The sequence below is a fragment of the Chiloscyllium plagiosum genome, unplaced genomic scaffold (genome assembly GCF_037043375.1).
Source record: "Chiloscyllium plagiosum isolate Xiang-an unplaced genomic scaffold, Cpla_swu_hap1 HiC_scaffold_2, whole genome shotgun sequence".
NCBI classification, from domain to species: domain Eukaryota; kingdom Metazoa; phylum Chordata; class Chondrichthyes; order Orectolobiformes; family Hemiscylliidae; genus Chiloscyllium; species Chiloscyllium plagiosum.
In genome coordinates this window covers 126,763,222-126,790,753 of record NW_028270140.1, presented here as the reverse complement: position 1 = coordinate 126,790,753, position 27,532 = coordinate 126,763,222, and the positions used below count along the sequence as shown (strand labels likewise).

Here is a 27,532-nt window from a genome sequence, read left to right as displayed (position 1 = left end):
GTCCTTGGTTTGATTTCACCTTTAGGCAACTGTTTGTGTGAAGTTTGCACATCCTCCCCATGTCTGTGTGGGTTTCCGCTGGGTGCTCCAGTTTCCTCCAGCAGTTCACGCACATGCAGATTAGGTGGATTGACCATGGGAACTGGAGTCTTACAGAGATTGAATGGGTCTGGGTGGGATGCTCTTTGAAGAGTCGATGTGGACTCCATTAGCTGAATGGCCTGCTTCCACATTGTAGGGATTCTACGATTAAAATAATGAGATTAATGCATCATTATCTGCCCATGATAAGTACATTCCCAAAACCAACAATCTGAGATTGAGCTGATCATCAAACAAATTTAAAGTAAAATGAATTGTGTGCACTTATTTAGTGGAAAAAAGAAAGGGTCCTGCTTCAATGGAGAGCAGAAATTTCATTGTTCTCCCAGAGCTTTAAAAATTTTCAGACAAAGCAATTTATTTTTCTTAATTGATAGGTATTTCCTGGTGGCTCAGTGGTTAGCACTGTGACCTCACAGTGCCAGGGATCCAGTTGGATTCCAGCCTCAGGCGACTGCCTGTGTGGAGCTTGCACATTCTCCCCGTGTCTGCATGGGTTTCCTCTGGGTGCTCTACTTTCCTCCCACAATCCAAAGATGTGCAGGTTAGGTGATTTGATGATGCTAAATTGCCCATAGTGTTCAGGGATGTGTAGGTTAGGGGTAAATGTAGAGCAATGTACATTAGGTTTGGGTGGGCTACTACTCAGAGGATTGGTGTGGACTTGTAGGGCCGAAGGGCCTGTTTCCACGCTGTAGGGATTCTATGAAACATAATCTAAAAGTGTATAGCAGCAGGGGGTGAATTTAACAGTGAAAATTCACAGTAACACACCAGTAAAAAGGCAATTAGAGAACAGACAATAACCCTACATGATGTCAATTTGATAAAAAGGATAACTATAAAAACAAACATTCTGAATGTTTTCTCCAAACATTCAGAGGAAAAGGCTTAATTAACAGCTTTCCACTGTGTAGTTTTGTTTCACTACTATAATCAATGACTTTATGATAAATAAGATAGGTGGGTTGGAAGGTTATTGGGTTTAAAACAAACTCAGGTATCAATAGTGGTTTATCCCAGAGTGTTGAGACTAATGAAGAGTCTATGATTATCAATAAGAGGGAGTCACTAGACACTGGGAGTTTCAAGACTGTCACCAGACTAACCTGGTATTTTACAAACAGGATGACAAAACAGAATCGGGCAAAATAAACATTAATTTTACTTCCATTCCATGTAAAATTGGGAAGTTATTAAGGAGGAAAATTGAGAATAATAAAATATGCCCCTCACATGATAAGGCAAAATGGAATTGCGAAAGCATGAAAAGGGCTCATGAAAATACACCATCAGGAAAAACTGGTATTTTAAAAAATATACAACATCTTTCACACCACAGGATCCTGACAGTCAGTGAAGCACTTTGGAAGTCCAGTTACTGTTCTAACGCAGGAAACATGACAACAGAGCAGCAATGTGACAGTTTGGTTTCGTAAGGGGATAATGTCCTGTCTACGCCTCAAACTAGTTCCGTGGAGCTGAGTGAGGCGACAGGGAGGGCACCAGTTTAATACCTGGAGGAGAATACCCTTTGATGCTACCAAACGGATTCAAGAAACGCCTTTCTACAATCAAGATATGGAGGAATCAACCACCTGATGAAGGAGCTGCGCTCCGAAAGCTAGTGCTTCCAAATAAACCTGTTGGACTATAACCTGGTGTTGTGTGACTTTTAACATTGTCCACAATCAAGTGCGCCAGGAGTAGTGTGGGAGGGGGAAGAAAAGGGGGCGTGTCAAAGGGCGGGTCATAGCAAAGAGGGCGGGGTTAAGTTGCGTGAACCTGCGGCGAAGTCAACAAAACAAGCTGCGCAATGGAGGCGGGGCCTCGTGAAGGGGGCGGGTCCTGCCGCATGAGGCGGGGCTTAGGGCGCGGTCTGAGGGGGGATGGGTGGGGCCATCAGGCCAGGTAAAGTTTGGGGACCAGGAGCAGCGGCCGCGCGCGGGATCTGAGGAATGGTAGATGGGCGTGTCCTACAGGGGGCCTCTGTGGAATAATGGGCGTGTCCTAGGGCGGGGACAGTCAGCAGGGGGCGTGGTCAGGGTAGAATGCGAGCCCAGGCTATAGACTTGCACGAGAGTTTATCTCGCTGATCCATTCACTAAAGTTGAGTTTGTCAATGTATTGGCGTATTTACTGAAAGGTAGGTTTACACACAACATGAAATAACTAGACCTGGTAGTATCTCAGCTGTTGAACATCTAAAAGTAGTGTATATACGTTTCTTAATTTGTTTGCAGCTGCAGTGCCACGCTGGGCGCCAGCAAAAGAGAAAATCCCTTCAAGTCCGGGAGCTGAGTATGGAGGGTAAACTGGAGGATTTGCCCGAGAGAGATGCTTCTGAAAGCTCGTCCGACACATTATCCGAAGGCGAGCAGAGCGAGTGCTGGGAGCCGGAGCTCCAGCAGAAGCCGGGGAAGGATGAAGATGCCGAGGAAACCAGCAGCGATGAGGAAGCAGCCGACCGAGACGATGACGAGGAGAGTGAACGGGTTTGTAACATCTCTGCTCTCTCCCGGTGCTTCAGTTTGTTTTATTGCAACGTTAAAAGTGCTTCATGTCAATAATGTCCTTGCCATCGGCACATGGCGCTACCCAACTTCAGGTACAAGGGCTTTGCATTTTGTTAATAACATGTGTTGCGTTTTGCGACATATGTTGACAAAATTTTTCAATTTCCCTTTTTCGTGTCGGTGAAATATTGGCAGACATGCAGTTATTGTAGTTGGGAAACAATTTGCAACAGGTACTTCAGGTAAAAAAAATGTATCGTCTGTCCTTCTCAGTGGTTGTCAAATCAGTCACATCGATTGATTTGTAAAATATCTAATTTTAATAACATTCGCATCATCCAATAATTTGAATTCGGCCGCGTAAATAACGTGAGAAGCAGCACATTACATTCACAAAGCACCTTCGACAAAGTTAAATCTCCCACATAAGAGTTTTACATTAGATTAGATTCCCTACAGTAGTTATCAAACAGAATTTGACCCTGAACCCCCTGAGGAGCTGGTTCGGGCAGTTGGCCAAAAGTTTAACCAAAGAATTTTTTTTCGCTAGAATGGTTAGTTGGAGAGGTTTAAGGAATGAGTACCAGAACTTGGGGTGCTGGCAGCAGACGTCTTGACCTCAAATGACGGAGCAGCTGATGTACAGGAGGCCAGAATTGGAGGATTGTGGAGTTGGAGGTGATTACAAAGGGTTGCTGCCATGGAAGAATTTGAAAACAAGGCTGAATATTTTAAAATGGAGGTGCTGCCCAACTGGGAGCCAATGGCAGTCAGCGAACAGAAGAGTGATGGATGGTTGGAACTTGCTAAAGTTTAGAAAATAGGCAACAAGGTTTTCAATTACCTGAAGTTTATGGAGAGCAGAAGTCTGGAGGTTGGGAGTGCACTGAAATGATCAAGTCTGAAAGTGAAAAGGGCTTGAATTGACAGTTTCAGCTGCAGATGAGCTGAAGCAGGAATGTAATCTGGTGTTGTTCTGGAGGTGGACATTGACATTTATGATAGTGACATGGATACGTAGTCTTGGGGCCAGATATGACAACAAGATTACAAATGGTTTGGTTCAAACTTACGCAGTTGAACAAGGAGGGATAAGGTCGTAACTTAGGACATGGGTTTGTGGCATTGACTGAAGAAAATGGATTTGGCCTTCCCAATATTTAGTTGGATGAAATTTCTGCTTTATCGAGTAGTGGATGTCAGACAAATTGGACCCATTGTTAAGGGAGCTTGGGCTGGGGACGGCGGGAGTCATCTCCGGGCTGAGGTAGGGCTTAGGGTAATCTAAACTGAGAGAAGGGTGTATAGTCAGAGTTGGAGTGGTGATTGTGCAGGGGGAGGGAGTGGTGTAGGGTAGGAAGGAAGAGGAAACCAGACTCGAGTGGAGATTGAAGGTCTGAGAGTTTTGTCTAGCCAGAGGTGGGACTAGAGTGTAGGATGGGAGTTTAACTTTGGATGCCCAAGGCTGTCTGCATTTGAGAGTGCAAAACTTGCCTAGAACTACCTTTGCAACAAACGGAGGTTTAAGGAAATCCTATTCATGAAACTCTAGACTGTGATGGGTCAAATGATAGTTAAAATTCTAGGAGAAAGTGAGGTCTGCAGATGCTGGAGATCAAAGTTGAAACTTTATTGCTGGAACAGCACAGCAGGTCAGGCAGCATCCAGGGAACAGGAGATTCGACGTTTCGGGCACAGGCCCTTCTTCAGGAATGAGCAGAGAGTGTTCAGCAGGCGAAGATAAAAGGTAGGGAGGAGGGACTTGGAGGAGGGGCGTTGGAAATGTGATAGGTGGAAAGAGGTCAAGGTGAGGGTGATAGGTCGGAGTAGGATGGAGGCGGAGAGGTCAAGAAGAAGACTGCAGGTCAGGAAGGCGGTGCCGGGATGGAGGGATTCGGCTGAGACAAGGTGGGGGGAGGGGGGATGAAGAAACTGGTGAAGTCCAAGTTCATCCCCTGTGGTTGGAGGGTTCCCAGTCGGAAGATAAGACGCTCCTCCTCCGACCGTCGCGTTGTTGTGGTTTGGCGGTGGATGAGTCCAATGACCTGCATATCCTTGGTGGAGTGGGAGGGGGAGTTGAAATGCTGTGCTACAGGGTGGTTGGGTTGGTTCGTCCGGGTGGCCCAGAGGTGCTCTCTGAATCGCTCCGCAAGTAGGCGGCCTGTCTCCCCAATATAGAGGAGGCCACACCGGCTGCAGCGGATGCAGTAGATGATGTGGGTGGAGGTGCAGGTGAACCTGTGGCGGATATGGAAGTTTCCTTTGGGGCCTTGGAGAGAAGTGAGGGGGGAGGTGTGGGCGCAAGTGTTGCACCTCCTGCGGTTGCAAGGGAAGGTGCCGGGAGTGGAGGTTGGGTCGGTGGGGGGTGTGGATCTGACAAGGGAGTCGCGGAGGGAGTGGTCTCTACGGAAAGCTGATAGGGAAGGGGAGGGAAATATATCCTTGGTGCTGGGGTCTGTTTGGAGGTGGCGGAAGTGACGGCGGATGATGCGCTGTACATGGAGATTGGTGGGGTGGTAGGTGAGGACCAGTGGGGTTCTGTCCTGGTGGCGGTTGGAGGGGCGGGGCTCAAGGGCGGAGGAGCGGGAAGTGGAGGAGATGCGGTGGAGGGCACCGTCGACCACGTCGGGGGGGAAATTGCGGTCCTTGAAGAAGGAGGCCATCTGTGTTGTACGTATTTTGATCCTTTCTTTTAAAATTCTAAGCAAGGAATAATGTATGGTTGGGCAACATGGCTATGTGCAATCCCACAAAGCTACATCAAACTTGACATTTGAATGTGTTGATTCTTGGCAGTAACATGGTTCCAATGAATAAGTCAAGAAAGTCTATTAAGCTGTGATAAACAATTGTATCTGAGAGCTTTTGACTTGATACTAGTGGATAGGTTGCTTCGCCTTCAAGATCTTCACTCTTGCCTGAAAGTAAATTGACTTGTGGTGGTTATGGGTGGGGAGGCAATGAGAAATGATCGACTGTGCAGAAATTCATTTGGTCTCTTACTTACATAAACTGCTTCTTATGCCTGACTGGTTTCTGTTTCATTACATCAAAGTCAAGGGGTAGTGTATTGGTAATAGTATTAGACTGGTAATTCAGTGGCCCCAGCCAGGAACACTGGTTTACATTCCATCATGGCAGTGGGATTTACGTTCACTTAATAAATAGGGTAAAAGTGACCATGAAACTATGATCAATTATAATAAAAACCCACCTCATTCACAAATGCCCTTCCGGTGAAGAAAAATTACTGTTCTTATCTGGTTTAGTCCATCATAACTGCAGACCCAGGGAATGTCGGTTGACTTGTTACAGCCCTCCAAGATGGTATAGCATACAACTCGGTTGAACTAAACCTCTAGCATTCTGGGTGTACTCTCAACGTAATGACTGCAGTGGTTCAAGATGGCAGCTTTTCAAGGGCAGTTAGGAATGGGCAACAAATAAGCCAGAGTTGCCCATGTAAAGTTGGAATGTGAACTGAAATCTGGGATTTAAATTTGTAAATTGTATTTAGAATCCAAATTTGAGAAAGCTTACTAAGGAAACAAGGAAGAATAATAATCTGAACTCTTTAACTGCTTTGAATGACTGGAATTGAATCTCCTTATCTTCGTAATTTGGAGGTGCTGATGTTGGAGTGGGGTGTACAAAGTTAAGAATCTCTCAACACCAGTTTATAGTCTAACAGGTTTATTTGGAAGCACTAGCTTTTGTAGCGCTGCTCCTTAATCTGGTGGTTGTGTCCACCACAACCCACAACCACCTGATGAAGGAGCCGCGCTCCAAACACTAGTGCTTCCAAATAAACCTGTTGGACTATAACCTGGTGTTTTGTGATTTTTAACTTATCTTCGTAGGTGGTGATACTTTGTTGCCTTACTGAAGGCTCCTTCAGTATGATGTACATAATCTGGCAAGATCATTTTCTGTTGCTCCTATCAACTTCATCCTGTATTACATGTACTAACTACATGAATAGCTAAAATGTTGAAATACTGAGATCACTTTGGGGGTTTTGTACAAATGCAGTGATACACAGTTTTGATTACTGTAGAAGATAAACAAAGAGAAAGTTAATGTTTCTACACTCTTGAATTCTAACAACTTCACCCATTTCAAGTGACATTTACATTTCATTACAGACTGTAGAAAATGCTATAATTTTCTGACCACATATGCTGCAGTGGCTTTGTTACTTTATATTATTATTACATGATTCCTTATCAAAAAAATGATCAGGGTTTTTTGACTTCACCCACTATTGTCCCTGTACGTGAAAACTGTCCTTCAGATCAAAATCTTTTTATGTTGCAAATTCCTACAAGTGTGAACTAAATATAATATGGCAAGTGCACTGGGGCATCTTGGTGAATGATAAAGCCAATGATTTATCATAATCAATCAGGTATTATTTAGGAAATAAACAGGAATGTCAGAGAATAAAATAAGGTGAATTAGGGAAAATGCAGTCTAGAAAAGAAAAATAGAAATGGGGGAAAATGGATTGCAAAAGACACAAAAACAGGCAAAGGAATTATTTTTAAAAATACACTGAGAATAATTTGTTGGAATGAAATTCCAGATTCTGCTGCAGCCTTGCTTGGTAAGAGAGATTTAGTAATAAAGCAGGAAAATAAATTACATTCTTAAAAAGTGTTTACACTGATCGATATCAGATCTAATTTTCTTCAGTGAGTTTAATTGTTAGTGATGTGAAACTGCAACAATTTCTTGAGAATCACAAGGCCATTGTTCCTTGATGCCACCTTTGTGAAGTTAATGGCAATGTGTTGCAAATTATCCGGCAACTTGTGATATGCAACTTATGGCAAATTTTTTTTTGCCTCAAGCCATTCGTCAAATTTGTAATGTAGTAGCAGCATGTGCCATTAACATTACCAATAATTTGCCAGGAAATTCCGACACAACTTGTTTTATCTGTTTAATTTTAGTGATGTATCAATAGGGATGCCTGTATGTTGAAATTCTATTTTCATAAATTGTAATTATTTAAACTTGCCAGAATATATTCACTGCTTTACTCTCTGACTCTTTACTAAATAATTTCTCACTCTCAATTTCAAATGCCACCTCCTCTTGCTATCCCTCTGCTCAATTCACTGTTTTCCAATCCTCCCTCAGTCACATCCTCCAGAAAAATTCTCCAATTTATATTCACAGCCATACCAGTGACCTTGCCATCTTACATGTTGGCCTTGTAATTCCCATCTTATCAGTCTCAGCTAAGGGGCTATTTCCAATCACTTCACACAAACTTCTCTTTCCCTCTCTCTTAACTTTCCTGATATTGATTGGGAAAGCTATAGCTCAAGTTCGTTAGATGGGTCAGTGTTTGTTCAATGTGTGCAGGAGAGTTTCCTGACACAATATGTAGACAGGCCAACAAGAGGTGAGGCCATACTGGATTTGGTTCTGGGTAACGAACCAGGCCAGGTGTTAGAATTAGAGGTAGGTGAGCACTTTGGGGATAGTGACCATAATTCGGTGATTTTTACACTCGTGATGGAGAGGGATAAGTGTGTACTACAGGGCAAGAATTATAGCTGGGGTAAGGGAAATTATGATGCGGTGAGGCATGACTTAGGATGTGTGGCTTGGAAAAGTAGACTCCAAGGCAAGAGTGTAAATGATATGTGGAACTTGTTCAAGGGGCAACTATTGAGTGTCCTTGATAATTATGTACCTGTCAGGCAGGAAGGAAAGGGTCGTGCGAGGGAGCCGTGGTTTAATAAGGAATTGGAATCCCTTGTTAAATGGAAGAGGGCGGCCTATCTCAAGATGAGACGTGAAGGTTCAATTGGGGCGATTGAGAGTTATAGGGTAGCCAGGAAGGACCTGAAGAGAGAGCTAAAAGCAGCAAGGAGGGGACATGAAAGGTCCTTAGTAGATAGGATTAGGGAAAACCCTAAGGCTTTCTATAGGTATGTTAGGAATAAAAGAATGACTAGGGTAGGAATAGGTCCAGTCAAGGATAGTAGGGGGAAGTTGCGTGTGGAGGCGGAAGAGATTGGGGAGACACTGAATGAATACTTTTCTTCAGTATTCACTCAGGAACAGGGCATTGTTGTCGATGAGAATACTGAGGAACAAATAAGTAGAATGGATGGCTTTGAGGTATGTAGAGAAGAGGTGTTGGAAATCCTGGAAAAGGTGAAAATAGATAAGTCCCCTGGGCCTGATGGCATTTATCCTAGGATTCTCTGGGAAGCAAGGGAGGAGATTGCAGAGCCATTGGCCTTGATTTTTATGTCCTCTTTGTCTACAGGAGTAGTCCCAGAAGACTGGAGGATAGCAAATGTGGTTCCCTTGTTCAAAAAGGGGAGTAGGGATAGCCCTAGTAACTATAGGCCGGTGAGTCTCACTTCTGTTGTGGGCAAAGTCTTAGAGAGAATTGTAAGGGATAGGATTTATGCACATCTGGATAGGAATAATGTGATCAAGGATAGTCAGCATGGTTTTGTGAAGGGCAAGTCGTGCCTCACAAACCTTATTGAATTCTTTGAAAAGGTGACGAAGGAGGTTGATGAGGGGAAAGCGGTAGATGTGGTATATATGGATTTTAGTAAGGCGTTTGATAAGGTTCCCCATGGTAGGCTACTGCAGAAAATACGGAGATATGGCATTGAGGGTGAGTTGGAGGTTTGGATTAGGAATTGGCTGGATGGAAGAAGACAGAGGGTAGTAGTTGATGGCAAAGTTTCTTCATGGAGTGCCGTCACTAGCGGTGTTCCGCAAGGATCTGTTTTGGGACCATTGCTGTTTGTCATTTTTATAAATGACCTGGAAGAGGGGTTAGAAGGTTGGGTGAGCAAGTTTGCGGATGATACGAAAGTCGGAGGAGTTGTTGACAGTGAGGAAGCATGTGGCAGGTTACAGCAGGATATAGAGAAGCTGCAGAGCTGGGCAGAAAGGTGGCAGATGGAATTCAATGTAGCTAAGTGCGAGGTGATTCACTTTGGGAAGAATAACAAAAAGATGGGGTACTGGGCTAATGGTCGGATACTTGGTAGTGTGGATGAGCAGAGGGATCTTGGTGTCCATGTACACAGATCTCTGAAAGTTGCCACCCAGGTAAATAGTGCGGTGAGGAAGGCATATGGCGTACTGGCTTTTATAGGTAGAGGAATTGAGTTCCGGAGTCCTGAGGTCATGATGCAGTTGTATAAGACTCTGGTACGGCCGCATCTGGAATATTGTGTGCAGTTTTGGTCGCCATACTATAGGAAGGATGTGGAGGCATTGGAACGGGTGCAGAGGAGGTTTACCAGGATGTTGCCTGGTATGGAAGGAAAATCGTATGAGGAAAGACTGAGGCACTTGGGGCTGTTTTCACTAGAGAAAAGAAGGTTTAGGGGTGACTTGATTGAGGTGTACAAGATGATTAGGGGGTTAGATAGGGTCGACAGTATGAACCTTTTCCCGCGTATTGAGTCGGGTATTACAAGGGGGCATAGCTTTAAATTAAGGGGGAGTAGATATAGGACTGATGTTAGGGGTAGGTTCTTCACTCAGCGAGTCGTTAGTTCATGGAATGCCCTGCCAGTAACAGTGGTGGACTCTCCCTCTTTATGGGCATTTAAGAGGGCATTGGATAGGTATATGGAGGATAGTGGGTTAGTGTAGTTTAGGTGGGCTTGGATCGGCGCAACATCGAGGGCCCAAGGGCCTGTACTGCGCTGTATTCTTCTATGTTCTATGTTCTATGTTCTCTCAACCCTACTTTTCTTTCAGCCTATCTGGGTAAAACTGTCCAAAATTACTTAGAGGTGCCCTTTCAAAATCCCTGGGGCCTTTAGCCCTCTGTTCACCACAACATCTCTACATCTATTGATTTGCTAAACCACCAACTTGCCTTCACTTTGGAAGTCCTAGTTCACATTAAAATTATTACTGTCTCACATCGTGGCCATTCCCGCTGGTATGACGCTCATTTCTACTTGCACAAAAGATTTGGTGAGCCAAATGGAGGGCTGCAGTGTTTTTTTTTATTTATAGGTTGTTGTCACTGGCTGGCCCTGATTTTTACTGACCATCCGTAATTTCCCTGGTGAAGGTGATAGTGTGCTGCCTACTTGACTGCTCTGCTCTCATTTGTCAAACTTTTCCTGGAACATTCTGGAATGCAAAGCTTTCTTTTTTACTTCTGGCTGTCTTAAACCTTTGTATCTGTTTTCTCCACCCTCCTTACAAGTCTTTCTGCACTGTTAACACTAGTGTCCCTCCTATTTCTGCTCTACATCTTACTCCTCGGACATCATTTGAACACAGTGTTGACTTCCAGCTCTACCTCACCACCACCTATCATGACCCTTTCCAATGTCTTTTAGTTATTGATTCCTTGGCTAAGTGGTCAGCATGACTGTTCTCTGATAAAATGCTGGAAATTTGGAAGTCATTTTCTTCAATTTGTTCCCTAGCTACTGATTATCTTTGCAATTATCTGACCCTGAATCAGACACTTTGCAACTGCGGTGCTATAAAAGACACTGTGCCCATCTTCACAAATCTAAACCAACACAGAACTCCTCTTTCCAATCTAGAACACTGGCCCACTCTGGTCTTCCTTCAGAGAATCTGCTGCTGAGGCTATCATCTAGGTTTTTAATACCTCTGCCCTTGGCTGTTTTCCCCATTGTCCCATGTTAAATCTTGTATACTTCATCTCATCCAAAACTCTGCTGTCCTTGTCCTAATGTGTACCAAATCCTGTCCACCCATCCCCCTGAGTTTGGTAGCTTACACTTTGGTAGTAGCTCCCCTTTAAACATTGCTTTCACAGCCAGTAGTGAGAATGAAGACAATTGATGATCAGAGGCCTAAATCATTTTTATGTAAGTGGTCATTGCATGTCAATCTTCATATTTTACACATACCACATTTGTTCCAGGAATAGATAGTGATTTGGGAAATGTATTTCTAACTTTCTAAAGCAGATCACTTAATTGCATATCCTACTTAACTAACAAAGACTTAAATCTCAATCTGGGTGAATTATTAGAATGCAGAATGAAATAAGTCCACAACATTTATTAACTGCTAAGTGATGAATAGAAACATGCTTAATATAGGATTCTAAGTATTTGATATTTGGCTAGGGGTGTGCATTAGCATTTATAATAGTCAGGACCAGAATTATACAAGTAGCTCAATCCTTGTATGTAAGGGCTATGAACTTGTCAGAGGGTGGTATGGTGGCTAAGTGTTTAGCACTGCTGCCTCACAGTACCAGGGATCCGGGTTTAATTCCCACCTTGGGCGGCAGTCTGTCTGGAGTTCGCACATTCTTCCCATGTCTGCGTGGGTTTCCTCTGGGTGCTCTGGTTTCCTCCCACAGTCCAAAAATGTGTAGGTCAGGTGAATTGGCCATGCTAAATTGCCCGTAGTGTTAGATGCATTAGCCAGGGGTAAATGTAGTGAAATGGGTCTGGATGGGTTACTGTTCGGAGGGTCGGTGTGGACTTGTTGGGCCAAATGGTCAATTTCCACATTGTAGGGAATCTAATCTAATCTAACTCCTGAAATGTGCAAACTGAAGTAAAGTTGTGACAATTGGTCCATGTTTTGTAAAGGGAGCTGATAAGCCTTTGAAAAGATGCAGGAGTTATAACAATTTAATTGAGTCTTTATGAATCTTAGAAAATATTTATTTATTGCATTTATTACCCCATTTGATTTGAGTAGTTCCTAAATAAAATTTTAAACGGGCTCATTATATATTTGAGAATTGTTTTGGTGAAGAAAATTGAGCAATACTTTACTTTCTGTATCTGCTTGTCAGACTTTGATTTGTAGTCTATAAATTTTAGAGTCGGACTGAAAAGAAAGCACTGGGGATTCAATGTTTGTGTTTTTAAACATATCAGTGGTTGAGTCTCTGCCATTCGAATCACACAGATCTATACCAATGATGTTTCTTTCAAATGCTAATTAATGGTTTTATGCCATTAATTCATGCTATTTGATGTTATTTTTGACATATTTCTAGGTAATCCAAAATATAGGCATACCACACTGATGAGTATATTAATTCTATGTGACAGCATTTGATTGAAATGTTCTGAACAACCATGGGTTTTGGAGCTATAATTAATTTAGGATTTCTGTCTCTGAGCTTCTTCAAAATAGTAAATGCAAAAGGTTGGAATAATTGACCATTTCTGTTCTGCTTATCCCCATAGCTTTCAGATCTGATCCTGACAAGATTCTTATCCAACTTTTTGTAATTAATGGAACACTAGCTGCCTTTGTTCAGAGACATGTCTGGGGACATGGTGGGGGTGGGATTGTGATGAGGTAAGAAAACTCTTCACACTATAACCTTGGTAGGGGTTTTAAAAAGTTTGATTGTGCAAGGAACTAGAAGATGCAGAGTGTCAAAGTTAAATAGCTTTTTATTTATCTTTTCTGTTTTTGAAGATCTGTTATATTTCCTTCAATCTTCAATGAAAAGATGTTGTGCTTTATGATACTTTTGAATACTTTAAGGCTGGAATCACCTTTGTAATTTCTCCTAACAGAGTTAAGCATCCAAACCTTTGTGAAAGTTTTGGTTTTCATTTGTGATTTTGATTTTATTTGATTGCAGCTACCTCAGTATTAAAGCAAGGCAGTATTTTGGGCGGCACGGTGGCACAATGGTTAGCAGAGACCCGGGTTCAATTCCCGCCTCAGGCGACTGACTGTGTGGAGTTTGCACGTTCTCCCCGTGTCTGTGTGGGTTTCCTCCGGGTGCTCCGGTTTCCTCCCACAGTCCAAAGATGTGCAGGTCAGGTGAATTGGCCATGCTAAATTGCCCGTAGTGTTAGGTAAGGGGTAAATGTAGGGGAATGGGTGGGTTGCGCTTCGGCGGGGCGGTGTGGACTTGTTGGGCCGAAGGGCCTGTATCCACATTGTAATGTAATGTAATATCATGGCAAAAATATTTTTTTTTCTCTTTTATGACAAAATTTAAATTGTTAATGCCAGACTAATTATATTTGGGGATTGAGCAGTTCAGAAGTTTATAAATCTCAGTTTTAGATTATTTTCTGTGTTGAAGAGTAACTGTGGTAACAAATGCTTTACATAACCAATTCTGCCTTAACATTTTTGTAGTGGTGTCAAATTAAGTCACTTGTGTCAAATAGATTAATTTTTAAAAACCACTCACCTGTATAGCACCATTCACAAATATCAGAATGTCCCAAAGCACATTACAGTCAATTAAGTACTTCTGAGATGCAGTCCTGGTTGTAGACAACTCAGGAGCTACTTTATGCACAGCTAGATCCTGTAAACAGCAACATGGTTAAAAACCACATCATCGGTAAGTATGATGCTGCTTTAAGGATAATTATTGACCAGGATATTAGGATCTCTGGATCTTTTTTGAAATGGTGACATGGAATATTTTATGTCCACCTGAGAAAAAAGGCAAGGACTCAATTTAATGTTTCAGCTAAAAATTGACACATTAACTGTAGAACACTGTCAGTGTGCAGTACTGCAATATCAGCCCTAATGCTTATGAAAGGTCTCTGGAGTGGGACTTGACCCCTCGACCTGCTGACTCAGAGGTGAGAATAAATGAATGTTGTTAAAATGTAATGAAGGGCCAAATATTGCAGATGATGGAATCTGAAATCAAGACAGAAAATGGTGTAAAATCTTAGCAGGCCAGGCATTATCAGTGGGAAGAAGTTGGTAAAAGATAACGAACGGTTCAGGATGATTAGTTTCCAACAAAATTTTTATCAGTTTTGATAAAGAGGGTCATAGACCTGAAGTGTTGTCACTAAGCAGGTTGGGCTTGTACGCATTGGAGTTCAAAATATTGAAAGAAGACCCTATTGAAACGTGAGATTCTTGGGCCTTGGCGGGATAGTTACGAACAGGTTGTTCTCCTTGTGGGATAGTCTTGGACTAGAGGGCATAATCCCAGAGTAAACAGAGGGCAGCATGGCAGATCAGTGTTTAGTTTTGCTAGCTCACAAGGACCTAGGTTCAATTCCAACCTGGTGACTGTCCGTGTGGAATTTATAGATTCTCCCTGTGCCTGCATGGGTTCCTCCTACAGTCCAGAGATGTGGCAGATTAGGTGGATTGGCCATGCTGAATGTGGGGTCGCAGGTATCTGGTTGGGCTGCTCTTTAAAGGGTCGGTGTAGACTTGAGGGGCCAAATGGCCTCTCTCTGCACTGTAGGGGTTCTACGATTGCCCATTTAAGGCATGAGAAATTTCTTCTGAGGGTAGTCGATCTGTGGAATTCTTTACTGCAAACGGCTTTTGAGGTCGGATCGTTAAATATGTTCAAGGCTGAGGTGGACAAATTTTTAATCAGCAAGGCATTCAAGAAGTATGGGGATATGGCAAGCAGGTGGAGATGAGGATTATCAGATCAATCTTGATTTCATTGAATAGCAGAGCAAAGTCAATGGGCCAAATTAGCTCCTTCTGCTGCTACATCTTATGGTCTACTTTTGCTATGCTGCCATAAATTCTACCTTTTGCATGTTTCCAGCAGTAAGCTTAATGAAATGGCCAGGAACGTTCAGTGTATGAGCTTTGCATTTATTGGCAGAATTCATGAAGATCGAGCCAATTCAAAGCTGGATTTACACTTAAAGTAGGATGTGTACAACATAAAATGTTTGCTATCCCATGTGTGGTGGACCAGCAGATTCACAGGATTCACATGAGCAGTTTCAGAACAGTTTATACTACTGTCACTGTTTGTTTTATTTGGATGGTATATAAAACAGTGTAGTTTAGAAGTTGCAAATATTTTTGTGTTCAGCTTTGTTGAACATATTTACGTGTTGAGCTAAAGTATACTATCCCCAACCTCTAAATTACTCCAGAGACATTTTACACAAAAGCAGTGTGAGCTGGAGAAACACAGCAGGTCTGGCAAAGTCTGTAGGTGGATAAACAGAGTTAGAGTTTTGAGTCAGTGACTTTTCATCAGAATCTTCTTTTTGGTTTATAGCGTGGGTCTCCATCTTACTTATATTGATATTTTATGGGATACTTGCCAGTGTTGACAGATGTATTCTATTCCTAAACAAAGCGTCAGAGATTGCTAATATTAGCATATAGTATATAATCTTGTATGAAGTTAGATGTGTGTGTGTGTATGTATGTATTTCAATCCGTCCATTTAGCAGACATAGCTATTTGAAGTTTTGCAGCTGTTGAACTGCGAATGTTAGCAACGTTTTCATTTGAATCAAAGTAAACTTAAGCCTTTCAGTGCACAACATACAAAAATTCCCTCTGATAGAGACATGTGAATTATTTATGCCGATCTAAATAAACAGGAATTACATCTGAGATGAAAATATCCAAGTTTCCAATTGGTAAAATTTGTTTGTCAATAGAAAACTGTGATCGTCACTGTTTATTCTGTTAGAGTTAAACACAGCTGCAGTCTTCAGTGAATAGTTATCAAGTTAGAATGTAGAAAATGTGATGATATGTTTGTTTATATTTTAAAAATGAGGCATAATGATAGATTTTAATTAAAGGTAAAACATATGACAGAATAAAGGTCAACATTGGGTACTCTTAATGATTCGAGAGTGTGGTGCTGGAAAAGCACAGCAGGTCAGGCAGCATCCGAGAAGCAGGAGAATATGCTTCTGCAGTCCCCACTTTCTCCTGCTGTTAAAGGTTGCTACCTCCCAGCCTGAAATGCTTGGTGCCATTTTGATGTTGTGAATAGAATCATTGAGTGATATACCAGAGAAAGATACCATTCAGCCTGCTGTGACTTCGGCAGCTCTTTGAAAGACCTATTTAATTAGTCACACACTGCTGCTGTTTCCCCATAGCTCTGCCAGTGTTTCTTTTTCAAGTGTTTGTCCAGTTTCCTTTTGGATGTTATGAATCTGCTTCCACTACCCTTTCAGGCATTGCATTCCAGAGTGTCATCCTCCACTGTGTAAACACACTTCTCATATTGTTGCTGACACATTTGTAAATTACTTTAAAGCTGTGTCCCACCCTTAGCAATGTTTCTGCGATTGGAAACAGTTTCTTATTTACTTTATCAAACTTCAAGCTCCTTCACGATTTTGAACATCTCTATTAAATTTCATGTGAATCTTCTCTGGTTTCTCCCACGTAGCAGATGGCTTGCATTTCTGATAAATCACTTTTGCATCTTCTCCACGGCCTTGATGTTCTTCCTACAGAATTGGACAGAAGTCTGTGGCTGGGTCCTAGCCAGGCTTCAAACGAGGTTGCACTTGTTTTTGGATTCGATACGTGCATCAATAAAGCTGCAGCTGGTGAGCTTTTATGACAGCCGCCTTCAATTGTCTTCGCCCCTACACCTCCAGATCTCTCTCTCTCTCTCTCTCTCTCTCTCTCTCTCTCTCTCTCTCTCTCTCTCTCTCTCTCTCTCGCTTCACCTCCTTTTAAAATCAAACTATTTAGTTTAAAATGCTCCTCTTCATTCTTCCTGTCAGAATGAGTCACTTCACAACAAAAGTAATCATCGCTCAACATGTGTTGGCCAGAATACTGCAGCTTATCCGTTTTTAAAAAAAATATTCATGGGTTGTGTCCAGTGCTGGCAAGGCCAGCGTTTGTTGCCAGTTCTCGATTGATCTTAAGATGGTGTTATGCTGCTGCCTTGAACTACTGCAGTCTAACCTCTATGCTTATACCCAGTGTTGACAGTGATTTCCAGGGTTGTAGTTAAGTGACAATGAAGAATCGGTGATGTATTTCCAAGTTGGGACGAAAGCTGTGTGACTTGGAGGGATGCTTGTGGTGAATTGTATTCCCAAGCATCTGCTGCCCTTGGCCTTTTAGGTGGTACACAACGTGGATTTGGATGGTGCTGTAGAAGAAGCCCTGTGGGGGTCGCTGCATTGCATCTTGTAGATGGGTGATGTCGTTGCCGCTGGGCAATGGTGGAGGAGGAGGGGGTTGGTGAATGTTTAAGATGATCGATGGGGTATAGGTCAAGTGTTTTGCCCTGGATGGTATCACACCAGAGAAATAAGAAATATTATGTCGGATTTTTGACTTCCTCTAGTAGATGATGAAAAAGTTTTGGACATTTGGATGCACAGCTTGTGACAGGACATCCAACACCTGACCTGTTATTGGAGCCAGTCTCTATGAAGCCGATTCAGTTCAATTTCTGTTGAATGCAGATCCCTAGGGATGTTGTCCATGGGAAATTTAGAGATGGTGTGCAGGTGAATGTTATGGGGGAGATGATCACATTTCTCTCGCTGATGAGATTTCACTGCCTGGCACTTGAGGCTCAGATCAACCCAAGCCTGAGCATTGTCCAGGTCATCTTGTATGAAGAGTCATGAATGAAACTGGCTGCTGAGCAATCATCAATGAATATTCTCATTCTCACTTGAAGATAGGGAGAATGCTGATACAGCTGAAGACAGTTAGACCTAGGAAACAAACCTGAGGCAGTCCTGCAGCAATATGCTGGAGCTGGGGCTGAGCCGATTGACCTGCACCATTTGCAAACACTCTTGTGCTAGAGTGTCTCTCAACTAATGAAGGCTTTGCCCCTGGATTCCAATTGACTTCAATTTCACTTGGGCTCCTTGGTGCTACATTCAGCCAGGGCCTGTCACTCTTTGCTCACCCCAGACCTAGACTTTAACTCTTCTAATGAGGTCTAGAGTCAAATATCCTGGTGGAATGCAAGTTGAACATCAGTGAGCAGGTTGTTCTGTATATTTGCCGTTTAGAGTCATAGAAGCATAGAGATATACAGCACAGAAACAGACCTTTCGGTTCAACGTGCCCATGCCGACCTAACCTAATCTAATCCCGTTTGCCAGCACTTGGCCCATATCCCTCTAAACCCTTTCCATTTATATACCCATCCAGATGCCTTTTGAATGTTATACCAACCTCCACCACTTTTTCTGGCAGCTCATTCCATACATGCGCCACCCTCTGCCTGAAAACGTTGCCTCTTAGGTCCCTTTTTAATATTTCCTCTCACCTGAAGCCTGTGCCCTCTAGATCTGGACTCCCCCATGCCAGGGAAAGGACCTTGGCTATTTACCCTATCCACACCCCTCATGATTTTATAAACCTCTATAAGGTCACCCCTCAGCCTCCAACACTCCAGGAAAAACTGCCCCAACCTATTCAGCCTCTCCCTATAGCTCAAATCCTCCAACCCTGGCAACATCCTTGTAAATCATTTCTGAACCCTTTCAAGTTTCACAACACCCTTCCAATTTGAGGGAGACCAGAATTACACACACTGTTCCGAAAGTGACCAACCAATGTCCTGTACAGCTGCAACATGACCTCCCAACTCCATCACTTTACTGTGATAAAGAGGCTGATGCTGATTGGATTGGCTGAATTGGATATATACTGCTTTTTTGTGCTCAAGACATAGCTGGGTAATTTTTCACATTGTCAGAGAGATACCAGAGTTGTCGCTGTACTGGAACAGCTCAGTTAGAGTGGGTGGAGTTCTAGAGCACCAGTCTTCAGTACTTTGCCTAATTTGTTGTCAGGATCCATAACATTAGCAGTGTCCAGTCATTTCTTGATATCGTGTGGAGTGAATGGAATTGGCTGAAGGGATCCAGGGAGGGAAAGGGGGAGGATACAAAATTGGCTTCATGGTAGGAGACAGAGTGGTGGTAGAGGTCATTGTTTGGACTGGAAGCCTGTGACCAGCAATGTGCTACAAGAATTGGTGCTAGGTCCACTGTTGTCTGTTATTTATAGAAGTGATTTGGGTGGGAATAGAGGAGACATGGTGATAAGTTTGCTGATAATACCAAAATTGATAGTATAGTGGACAGCAAAGAAGGTTATCTAAGAGTACAATGAGCTCTTGATCAGCTGGGCCAATGGGCCAAGGAGTGGCTGATGGATTTTAATTTAGATAAATGCAAGGTGTTGCATTTTGGTAAGACATACAAGGGGCAGGACTTACACAGTTCTCAAACAGAGACATGGGGGTGCAAGTATGTAATTCCTTTGAAAGTGGTGTCACAGTTAGACAGGGTGGTGAAGATGACGTTTGGCACGCTTGCCTTCATTGGGTCAGAGCATTAAGTACAGAGGAACCTCGATTATCCGAAGGACTCAAGTGGGAAGTATTTAGTGTGGTTAATCGAATGCTGGATAATCGATGCCAGATAACATAGTTAGCCACATGTCTGGACCTTTGCAATCTTGTTCGGATTATCCGAAATTCGGTGTATTGAATGCTGGATAATCGAGGTTCCTCTGTATGAGAGTTGGGACATGTTGCAGCTGTACAAGACATTGGTAAGGCCACATTTGGAGTACTGTGTATATTTCAGGTCACCCTACTGTAGTCAAAATATTATTTAACTGAAAAGGGTGCAGAAAAGATTTACAAGGACCTTACCAAGACTGAGTTTGAGTTATAGGCTGGGACTATTTTCCCTCGAGCTTGGGAAGCTGAGGAGTGACCTATGTAGAGGATTATGAAATCATGAGGGGCGTAGATAAGGAGAATAGCCATGGTCTTTTGCCCAGTGTAGGGGAGTCCAAAACTAGAGAACATGAGTTTAAGGTGAGAAGGGAAAGATTTAAAAGGATCTGAGGGGCAACCTTTTCACACAGAGGGTGATGTGTGTATGGAGTGAGCTGTCAGAGGAAGAGGTAGAGGCTGGTACAATTACAACATTTAAAAGGCATTTGGACAGTTACATGAATAGGAAAGGTTTAGAATGAACATAGGCAAGTGGGACTAGTTTAGTTTAGGAAATCTGCTCATCTTGGGCATGTTGGACTAAAGGGTCTGTTTCTCTGCTGTACAACTCTGATTCTGTAATGTCAGGAGGGGCCTGGGATATAATATCTGCTTGATATTTCTGGCTGCAGATGGTTAAAAAATGCATACATTGAGTCATTATGATAATAAAAAATGTAGTATTATTTAGTTTATTATTGCATCTCTTCCTCTTTTTCTCCACAATGTGACGCAAAATTAATACCCAGGAACTTGATGATACTTCATAATATTGCACCATTTCCGCCAGAAATTGTTGATGTTCAGTGAGAATACTTTTACAGGGACAGGTCATTTAAGGAGTTGCCTCCTGTCTTTTGCGCTCACAAAGGAATAACAATGATTTGTAGTCTGAAGTCCAACATTGAGTGGAGTCAGGAAAAAAAGTGTTTCATTGTGCTTGAAGGCAGAGAAGCAGGCAATTAAGTATTGCAGAATGCCATTATTATTCTATTTCAAATTTAGATCAAATGTCCATTTATATAAAATAACACAAAACCCTACTGCTGTTGACCAGTGTCATTATTTCTTCATGGTCACTGGGTCCAAAGAATAGGAAAAGAAAAGAAAAACCGTAATAATCAATGGGAGAGTTTTCAAGTTCTGATTTCAATCGCCCCAAAGCGACATGTATTCTTTATTCATCAACTCAAACCAGAACTTCTCAAGTCTGAACACGTTAAAAGGAGAAGATGGATACCAATAACAAGTAGATAAGTTAAAGTGGGAGGGCGAGCACGAACTTCAGGGTTGTGGTGGTGATGCTGCAAACTGGAGCCTCTATGAAATAAAACAATAATTTTAAAAATTAACTGCAGGTAACAATGAGTTACCACTCTTGGGGTAAATATAGGATTGTCCTATTTTTTGAATAATTATTCCACTTGTTGAAATGATTTAATTTAATTAAAAAAGACTTTAGTCAGTTTTAAAGCAGTGAGGTCCTTTGAAGTTGGGTGGCATGGTGGCTCAGTGGTTAACGCTGCTGCTTCACAGCACCAGGGACCCTGGTTCGATTCTAGTCTTGGGCGACAGCTTGTGTGGAGTTCGCACATTCTCCTTGCGTCTGCGAGGGTTTCCTCCCGGTGCTCCAGTTTCTTCCCACAGTCCAAAGATGTGCAGTTTAGGTAGATTGGCCAGGCTAAATTGACCATAGTGTCCAGGGAAGTGTAGGCTAGGTGGGTTAGCAAGGGGAAAATGCAGGGTTACAGGATAAGAAGTGAGTCTGAATGGGATGCTCTTCAGAGGGTTGTTGTGGACTCGATGGGCCAAGTGGCCAGTAACCAAACTGTTGGAGATTCTATGATTTCTAAGCAGCAGCAGTTTATGATTCGTCACCTGAGCAGTGAATTAATGAGTAAAGCTCATGAACATTTTACGATATTTCGATTTTTTTTTTGAAGTAATAAAAATTTAACTTGGAGCTTAAAAGATTCATTTTTATTTTTCCCCTTTTAGAAAGATTTATCGACATTTTGCCTAACCTCTACATTTTGAGTTTTGACTGACAAGAAAAAGGTCACTATTTGTCTTCAGGCCAAGGCTTAATGATCGTACACTTGGTTGTTGTTGGAGGGTAAATCTGGCAGACTTCAACATCGCCTCTCAGGAGAGATGGAGACAGCAAGGCAGTGTTATCCTATTCTGTGGAAATCAAAGGTTTCTCTGATGGTGGATGATATCAGATGTGTCTATTATTTTCTGTTCGATGCAGAAAGTAATTAGAAACTTCCACCTCCTGGTGATAAATTTTCAAGCCTTTGCTACCCACCGCACATTCTGTGTAAGAGCTTCTTAGTTTCCATGTCCTTTTAAACTTTCTTCAAATGTAAAGACCAACAATTAGACAAACACAAACTATTTAATTATCTACATAATTCTTTGCCAAATAATGTGAAACCATATCTTAGAGTTATTTTCCTTGCTGCTACCAAGGGATTTCCTTAATTTCCTTTTCCTTTACTGCTTTCTGAGTAGAGGTCCTGCTGGACAAATGGGTTATCTACTGGATGTGTGTGCTTCTAAAAAAAGTGTCTCTTGCATAATTTGAGTTATGATTCTAGCCAGATGGGAGCTAGTTATGTGCAGGTTGAAGTTGGTGATTAATTGTCACCCCACAGAGTGCAAAATTCAGGATATTTTGACTGCTGGGGCACATTCCTGTGTTCTGATAAAGATTCCCACCAGAAGTTAGTGAGAATGATTTTGCTTCCTGTGAGCAGAGTTTTGAGCTATTTTGTCACTGCTGAGGATATAGGACTCTTGGGGCACAGTGACCATTGAGCTAGGAGTCCTGGGTTCAACTCCCATATGCTCCAGAGGTGTGCAATAACATTTCTGAACAGGTTGATTAGAAAATATGTTGAAGCCCCTTGATATGATCTCTGGCAAGATAACTTGAAAGTTGGAGTGATTGTACTTGAGATTTACAGATTTGAAGTGTTAGTTTCTGCTGCGTGCTCAGTTAACTGGTCTTGGTGAGCTGATCATTGGGCAGCGGATGAAGCCGAATCATCTGATTGCTGGTCAGGGATTCCTGCAGGGACCCTACACCGATGACAAGTAAAGATACTAGTTATGGTAACTCAGTGCTTAAAAGCATTAGTTGAGACTCCAATACGAATAGTGAATACTTGGGGAACTGGACTTGGGAGGGATGCCATTGGTGATGAGATTATAGCCTAGTGTGAGTCGTCATTTTCAAGAGTGAGAACCAATAGATGTCGTGAAATACAGGCCATAATTTTTGTGCATTTTAGAACTTTTAGTTTCAGGTGTTGGAGGTTAAAATATTAAAATATTAAATGTACAATAAGTGGATATCTGATAGAGAAACTGGTAATAATTATGATGTAAATGCAGATTAAGAAGCATAGATTTAATTAATTGATGACGTTTTTTTTACCCACTATGTTTAACTCATTTCTGGACCTCTGGATAGAGCGAGAGTGTCTAATCTCCACAAGAAAAGTCGAAAGCTAGCAATTATGTGGCAGAGGTTTGTAAAACTGAGCTCTCACTCTAAAGTATTCTGACTGAATCGAGGAGTTGCACTGAGGGTAAAATTTTAAATTATATACACCTAAAATTTTATAAATACTTATATTAAAATATGTTTGATTTCATCTCAAAGCATGCCATGTACTTAAAGAGAACTATCTTTGTTTGCTGGCAGGTGAGTAGCTGAATTTGGGAGCAGATGGAAGCAGTTGCAGCTTCTGTTTGTGTACGTTTTTAAAAACTGATTCATGGGAGTCTCACTGGCCTGGCTAGCGTTTATTGTCAATCCCTAATTGCTCTTGAACTGAGTGGCTTGTTAGCCCATTTCATAGGGCTGTTGGCAGTAACGTGTGTGTCAGACCAGATAAGAGTTGCAGGTTATGTTCACCAAATGACATTAGCCAACCAGATGGGTTTTTTTCTAAATGACAATTAGGATGGTTACAAGGTTGTGATTAAGCTAAATTCTAATTTCAGACGTTATGGAATTCAAAATTTACCATCTGCTATGGTGGGATTTGAACTCCTGTCCTCAGAATTTTATACTGGGGTTCTGGTTATTAGTCCAGTGACATTATTATGATATCATTACCTCCCCAGGAGGCTGCCAGATTGAGCAAGCCAACAGCAGGAGATATTGCAGCATTTAACCTGCACTTAAAGCATTTAAAAAAAACTCCTTCCCCCCCCCCCCCCCCTGGAAAATGTGGGTCGGGCTCCATTTTTGTTTGGATTTTGTGAGAATAAAGCAGCTGGAAAGTTTTCTGTCTTGCAACTGGTGGAAGAAACCTACAATGATCCTCATAGAGCTGTGTGACAGAAAACAGTCAGCAGAGTTAGCTTGGGAAGCTATCTGCAGGAAATCCAAGCAAGGAGCTGAAGTTCCACAATTGTGAGATGTGTGAAGAAAATTGGAGGGTTGCATGGCCAAATAGATAATGGAAGGACCCTCATAGGATCTTATTTTGGAGGCAAACTGTAACCCTGAGGAGAGTTAAAGTAAATCCTGGAGGGCATGAATTTGGGGTCGGTTTCTGAAGGAGTGAGTTAGCTTTCAAGATTGTCATGTCTAAAGGATTTATGAGCATAAGTAATTATAAACGGTAAAATATAAATTTAGTGCTTTATTTATTTTTTCACATACACAATAAAGCTTGTTAAAAAACATTAAATCTTGTGGTGTAGTTCTTATGGTTGATTTCAATGTGTTTGGATTTCTCTTTAAATGTTAACACTCATTTACTTCAGTTGAGATGCAAGGATTATAAATGGGTTTGGCTGGAATGATCTCATTTAGGGAATGATAGCAAGATGAGGCCTAATTAGCTGCATAAAATTGATGTGTCAGCAGTGCTCATCCATGGGCTTGTCAGTGCTAGGTGCAGCGTTTGCTGTCATTATCGTCACGGCAGATCAATACAGAACTTAATGCTGCTGCTGACATTTTCACGCCAGAAGGTCATTGGAGGTTATCCTGAATTAATCCTGGAGAGGTCACAGGCTGCTCCTCTCGTCTTGATTGGTTGGAAATGAAAACTGTATTCGACCCGTGTGTGTGTGTGTGTGTGTGTGTGTGTGTGTGTGTGTGTGTGTGTGTGTGTGTGTGTGTGTGTGTGTGTGTGTGTGTGTGTGTGTGAAGAAGAGAGAACTCCATAGCGGTGTGGGAATGATTAAAGACAGTGTTGAACTGATTGGATCAATAAGGACTATATCCATACTTTTTATCTGGAAAATGGAAGTTCGCTTCGCTTTATTGTATAGAGAATAAATCAGTTATTTAATAACTCAAAACATGTCTCGATGTTGCAAATATGACAAAAAATGACAAAGTTAAAGGTTATGTATCTGAATGTGTTGCATTCAAACAAAGTAAACACATTGATAATGCACATTCCATTATGATCTGGCAGCCATTACAGAGATGTGGCTGCATGATAACAGTGACTGGGCCCTGAATGCTGAGGACTATCTGACTCTTTTTTTTAAAAAAACTGGGCAAAGGTGGAAAGGTAGCACAAGAATGACATTGGTGCAGTAGTTAGGGATGAGCCTGGTTCAGTACATGAGCAGTATGTAGAATTGATTTGAGTGGAGATGGGGAATATTAGTAGGCGAACTAACTCACTAGTAGGGGTGAACTAAAGCTCTTTTCTCCCCACCTCCCCAATCAGTGACCACAGTGTAGGATGAAATATGCAAGAAAAAATATTGGCATGTGAGTTACGAAGAACAATAATCATAGTCATAGAGATGTACAGCATGGTAACAGATCCTTCGGTCCAACTTGTCCATGGCAACCAGATATCCCAACCCAATCTAGTCCCACCTGCCAACACCTGGTCCAAACCCTCCCTAATCATCTACCCATTCAGATACCTTTTAAATGTTGCAGTCGTACTAGCCACCTCTGGCAGCTCATTCCATATACTTCTAACCCTCTGCGTGAAAAAGTTGCCCTTAAGCTCTCTTTTATGTCTTTCCCCATGCCCTTTAGTTCTGGACTTCCCCACCCCAGGGAAAAGACTTTGTCTATTTACCCTATCCATGCCCCTCATGATTTTATAAACCTCTATAAGGTTAACCCTCAGCCTCTGATGCTCCAGGGAAAACAGCCCTACCTATTCAACCTCTCCCTGTAGCTCAAATCCTCCAACCCTGGCAACATCTTTGTAAATCTTTTCTGAACCCTTTCAAGTTTCACAACATCTTTCTGATAGGCACGCAATATTCCAACAGTGGCCTAACCAATGTCCTGTACAGCCGCAACATGAGCTCCCAACTCCTGTACTCAATACTCTGGCCAATAAAGGAAAGCATACCAAACGCCGCCTTCACTATTCTATCCACATCATGGATGATTTTAATCCACGTTTAAAACAGAAAAAGGAAATAGTTCATGTTCTCAAATGAACAAGAGAGCGGGATTAATTGATGACCTTGGAATAAAGGCACCCAAGGTAGCAGCAACGACAGTATGGTTAAATTTTGTGTTCAGTTTGAAAGAAAGAAGATGAGTCTAAGACGAATATTTTAAATGTAAATAAAGATAACTATATGTGCATGAAAGGTAAGCTAGCTGAAGAACTTCAGATTACTAGGTTAGGAGACAGATCAATATAGAAGCAGTGGCCAACATTTAACATGATATTTAAGAAGACTTAAGTATAGTCATTCTCTGACTCCTCATCCATGACTAACGAAAGAGTTAAAGCATAAAACTGAAGGAAAAAGCATATAAATGTGCAAAGATGCCAATCAGAAGAGTGGTTAGAATATAAAGAACAACAGACAATGGTCCTAAAAGATTAATCAGGAGAAGAATTTAGAGTATGAGAGGAAGCTAGCTCATAACAACAAGTATTTCTGAGTATTTAAAATGTAAGAGTAAATGACATGCGTTGCTCCTGTGAAGGGTGGGAATGCAGAGTTAATAGTCGATAATAAATAAGTCGTAGATAAAATGAACAAATACTTCTGTATTCACTCTGGAGGATGCAACAAAATTTCCAGTAATGGCTGTAAATCAGGAAATGGAAGGGAGAGAGGAACTGGTGAAGTGTAAAATTGCTGGGAATGCAGAACTGAGCAACTGCTGGATTTGTGGACTGACAAACTTCTGATTCCTGATTAAATTCACCCTTGGGACTTTAAAATTGGTGGTGAATAGGGTAATAGATGTATTGATGTTAATTTTTCCAAAATTCATTAGATTCTGGAAAAGTTTGAAATTGGAAAGTAGCAAATATATTTCCTCTATTCAAGAAGAGAGGGAGGCAGGAAACCGGACACCACAGGCTAGTTGCTTTGACTATTTTGAAAGTGTCAGAATCAAACATTAAAGAGGTTTCAGCTTGGTACTTAGAAACTCTCAAGATGATTGGGAAGGGTCCGTGTAGTTTTATGAAATGGAAACCGATTTATTGGGGCTCTTTGCATGTTATTCTTTCAATGTGGCTAGAGGGAGTCTGTAGACATTTGGATTATTTTTTGACAGGGTGCCGCATAAAAGGTATTGTGCAAAGTCAGAATCACGGAGTTAAGGATAATATATTAGCATGGATAGAAGATCCTCTGAGTAAGGAAAAGGTCAGACAAATTTAGCACAGCATCGTCAGATTTGTTATTCTGTAATCAA

The 27,532-nt window shown here is 41.9% G+C and overlaps 1 protein-coding gene across 4 annotated transcripts in view; it reads left to right on the top strand.

The window, feature by feature from the left end:
• The first annotated feature begins 2,148 nt into the window (after positions 1 to 2,148).
• LOC122558001 (microtubule-associated serine/threonine-protein kinase 4-like) overlaps positions 2,149 to 27,532 on the top strand; it is a 475,290-nt gene continuing 449,906 nt past the window's right edge. For all 4 annotated transcript variants that reach the window (XM_043706362.2, XM_043706358.2, XM_088000634.1 and 1 more), the window contains exons 1-2: positions 2,149 to 2,248; positions 2,346 to 2,597. In XM_043706362.2, coding sequence (XP_043562297.2) covers positions 2,406 to 2,597 — 192 coding nt within the window. In that variant the 5' untranslated portion in view covers positions 2,149 to 2,248; positions 2,346 to 2,405. The remainder of the gene's footprint in view (positions 2,249 to 2,345; positions 2,598 to 27,532) is intronic.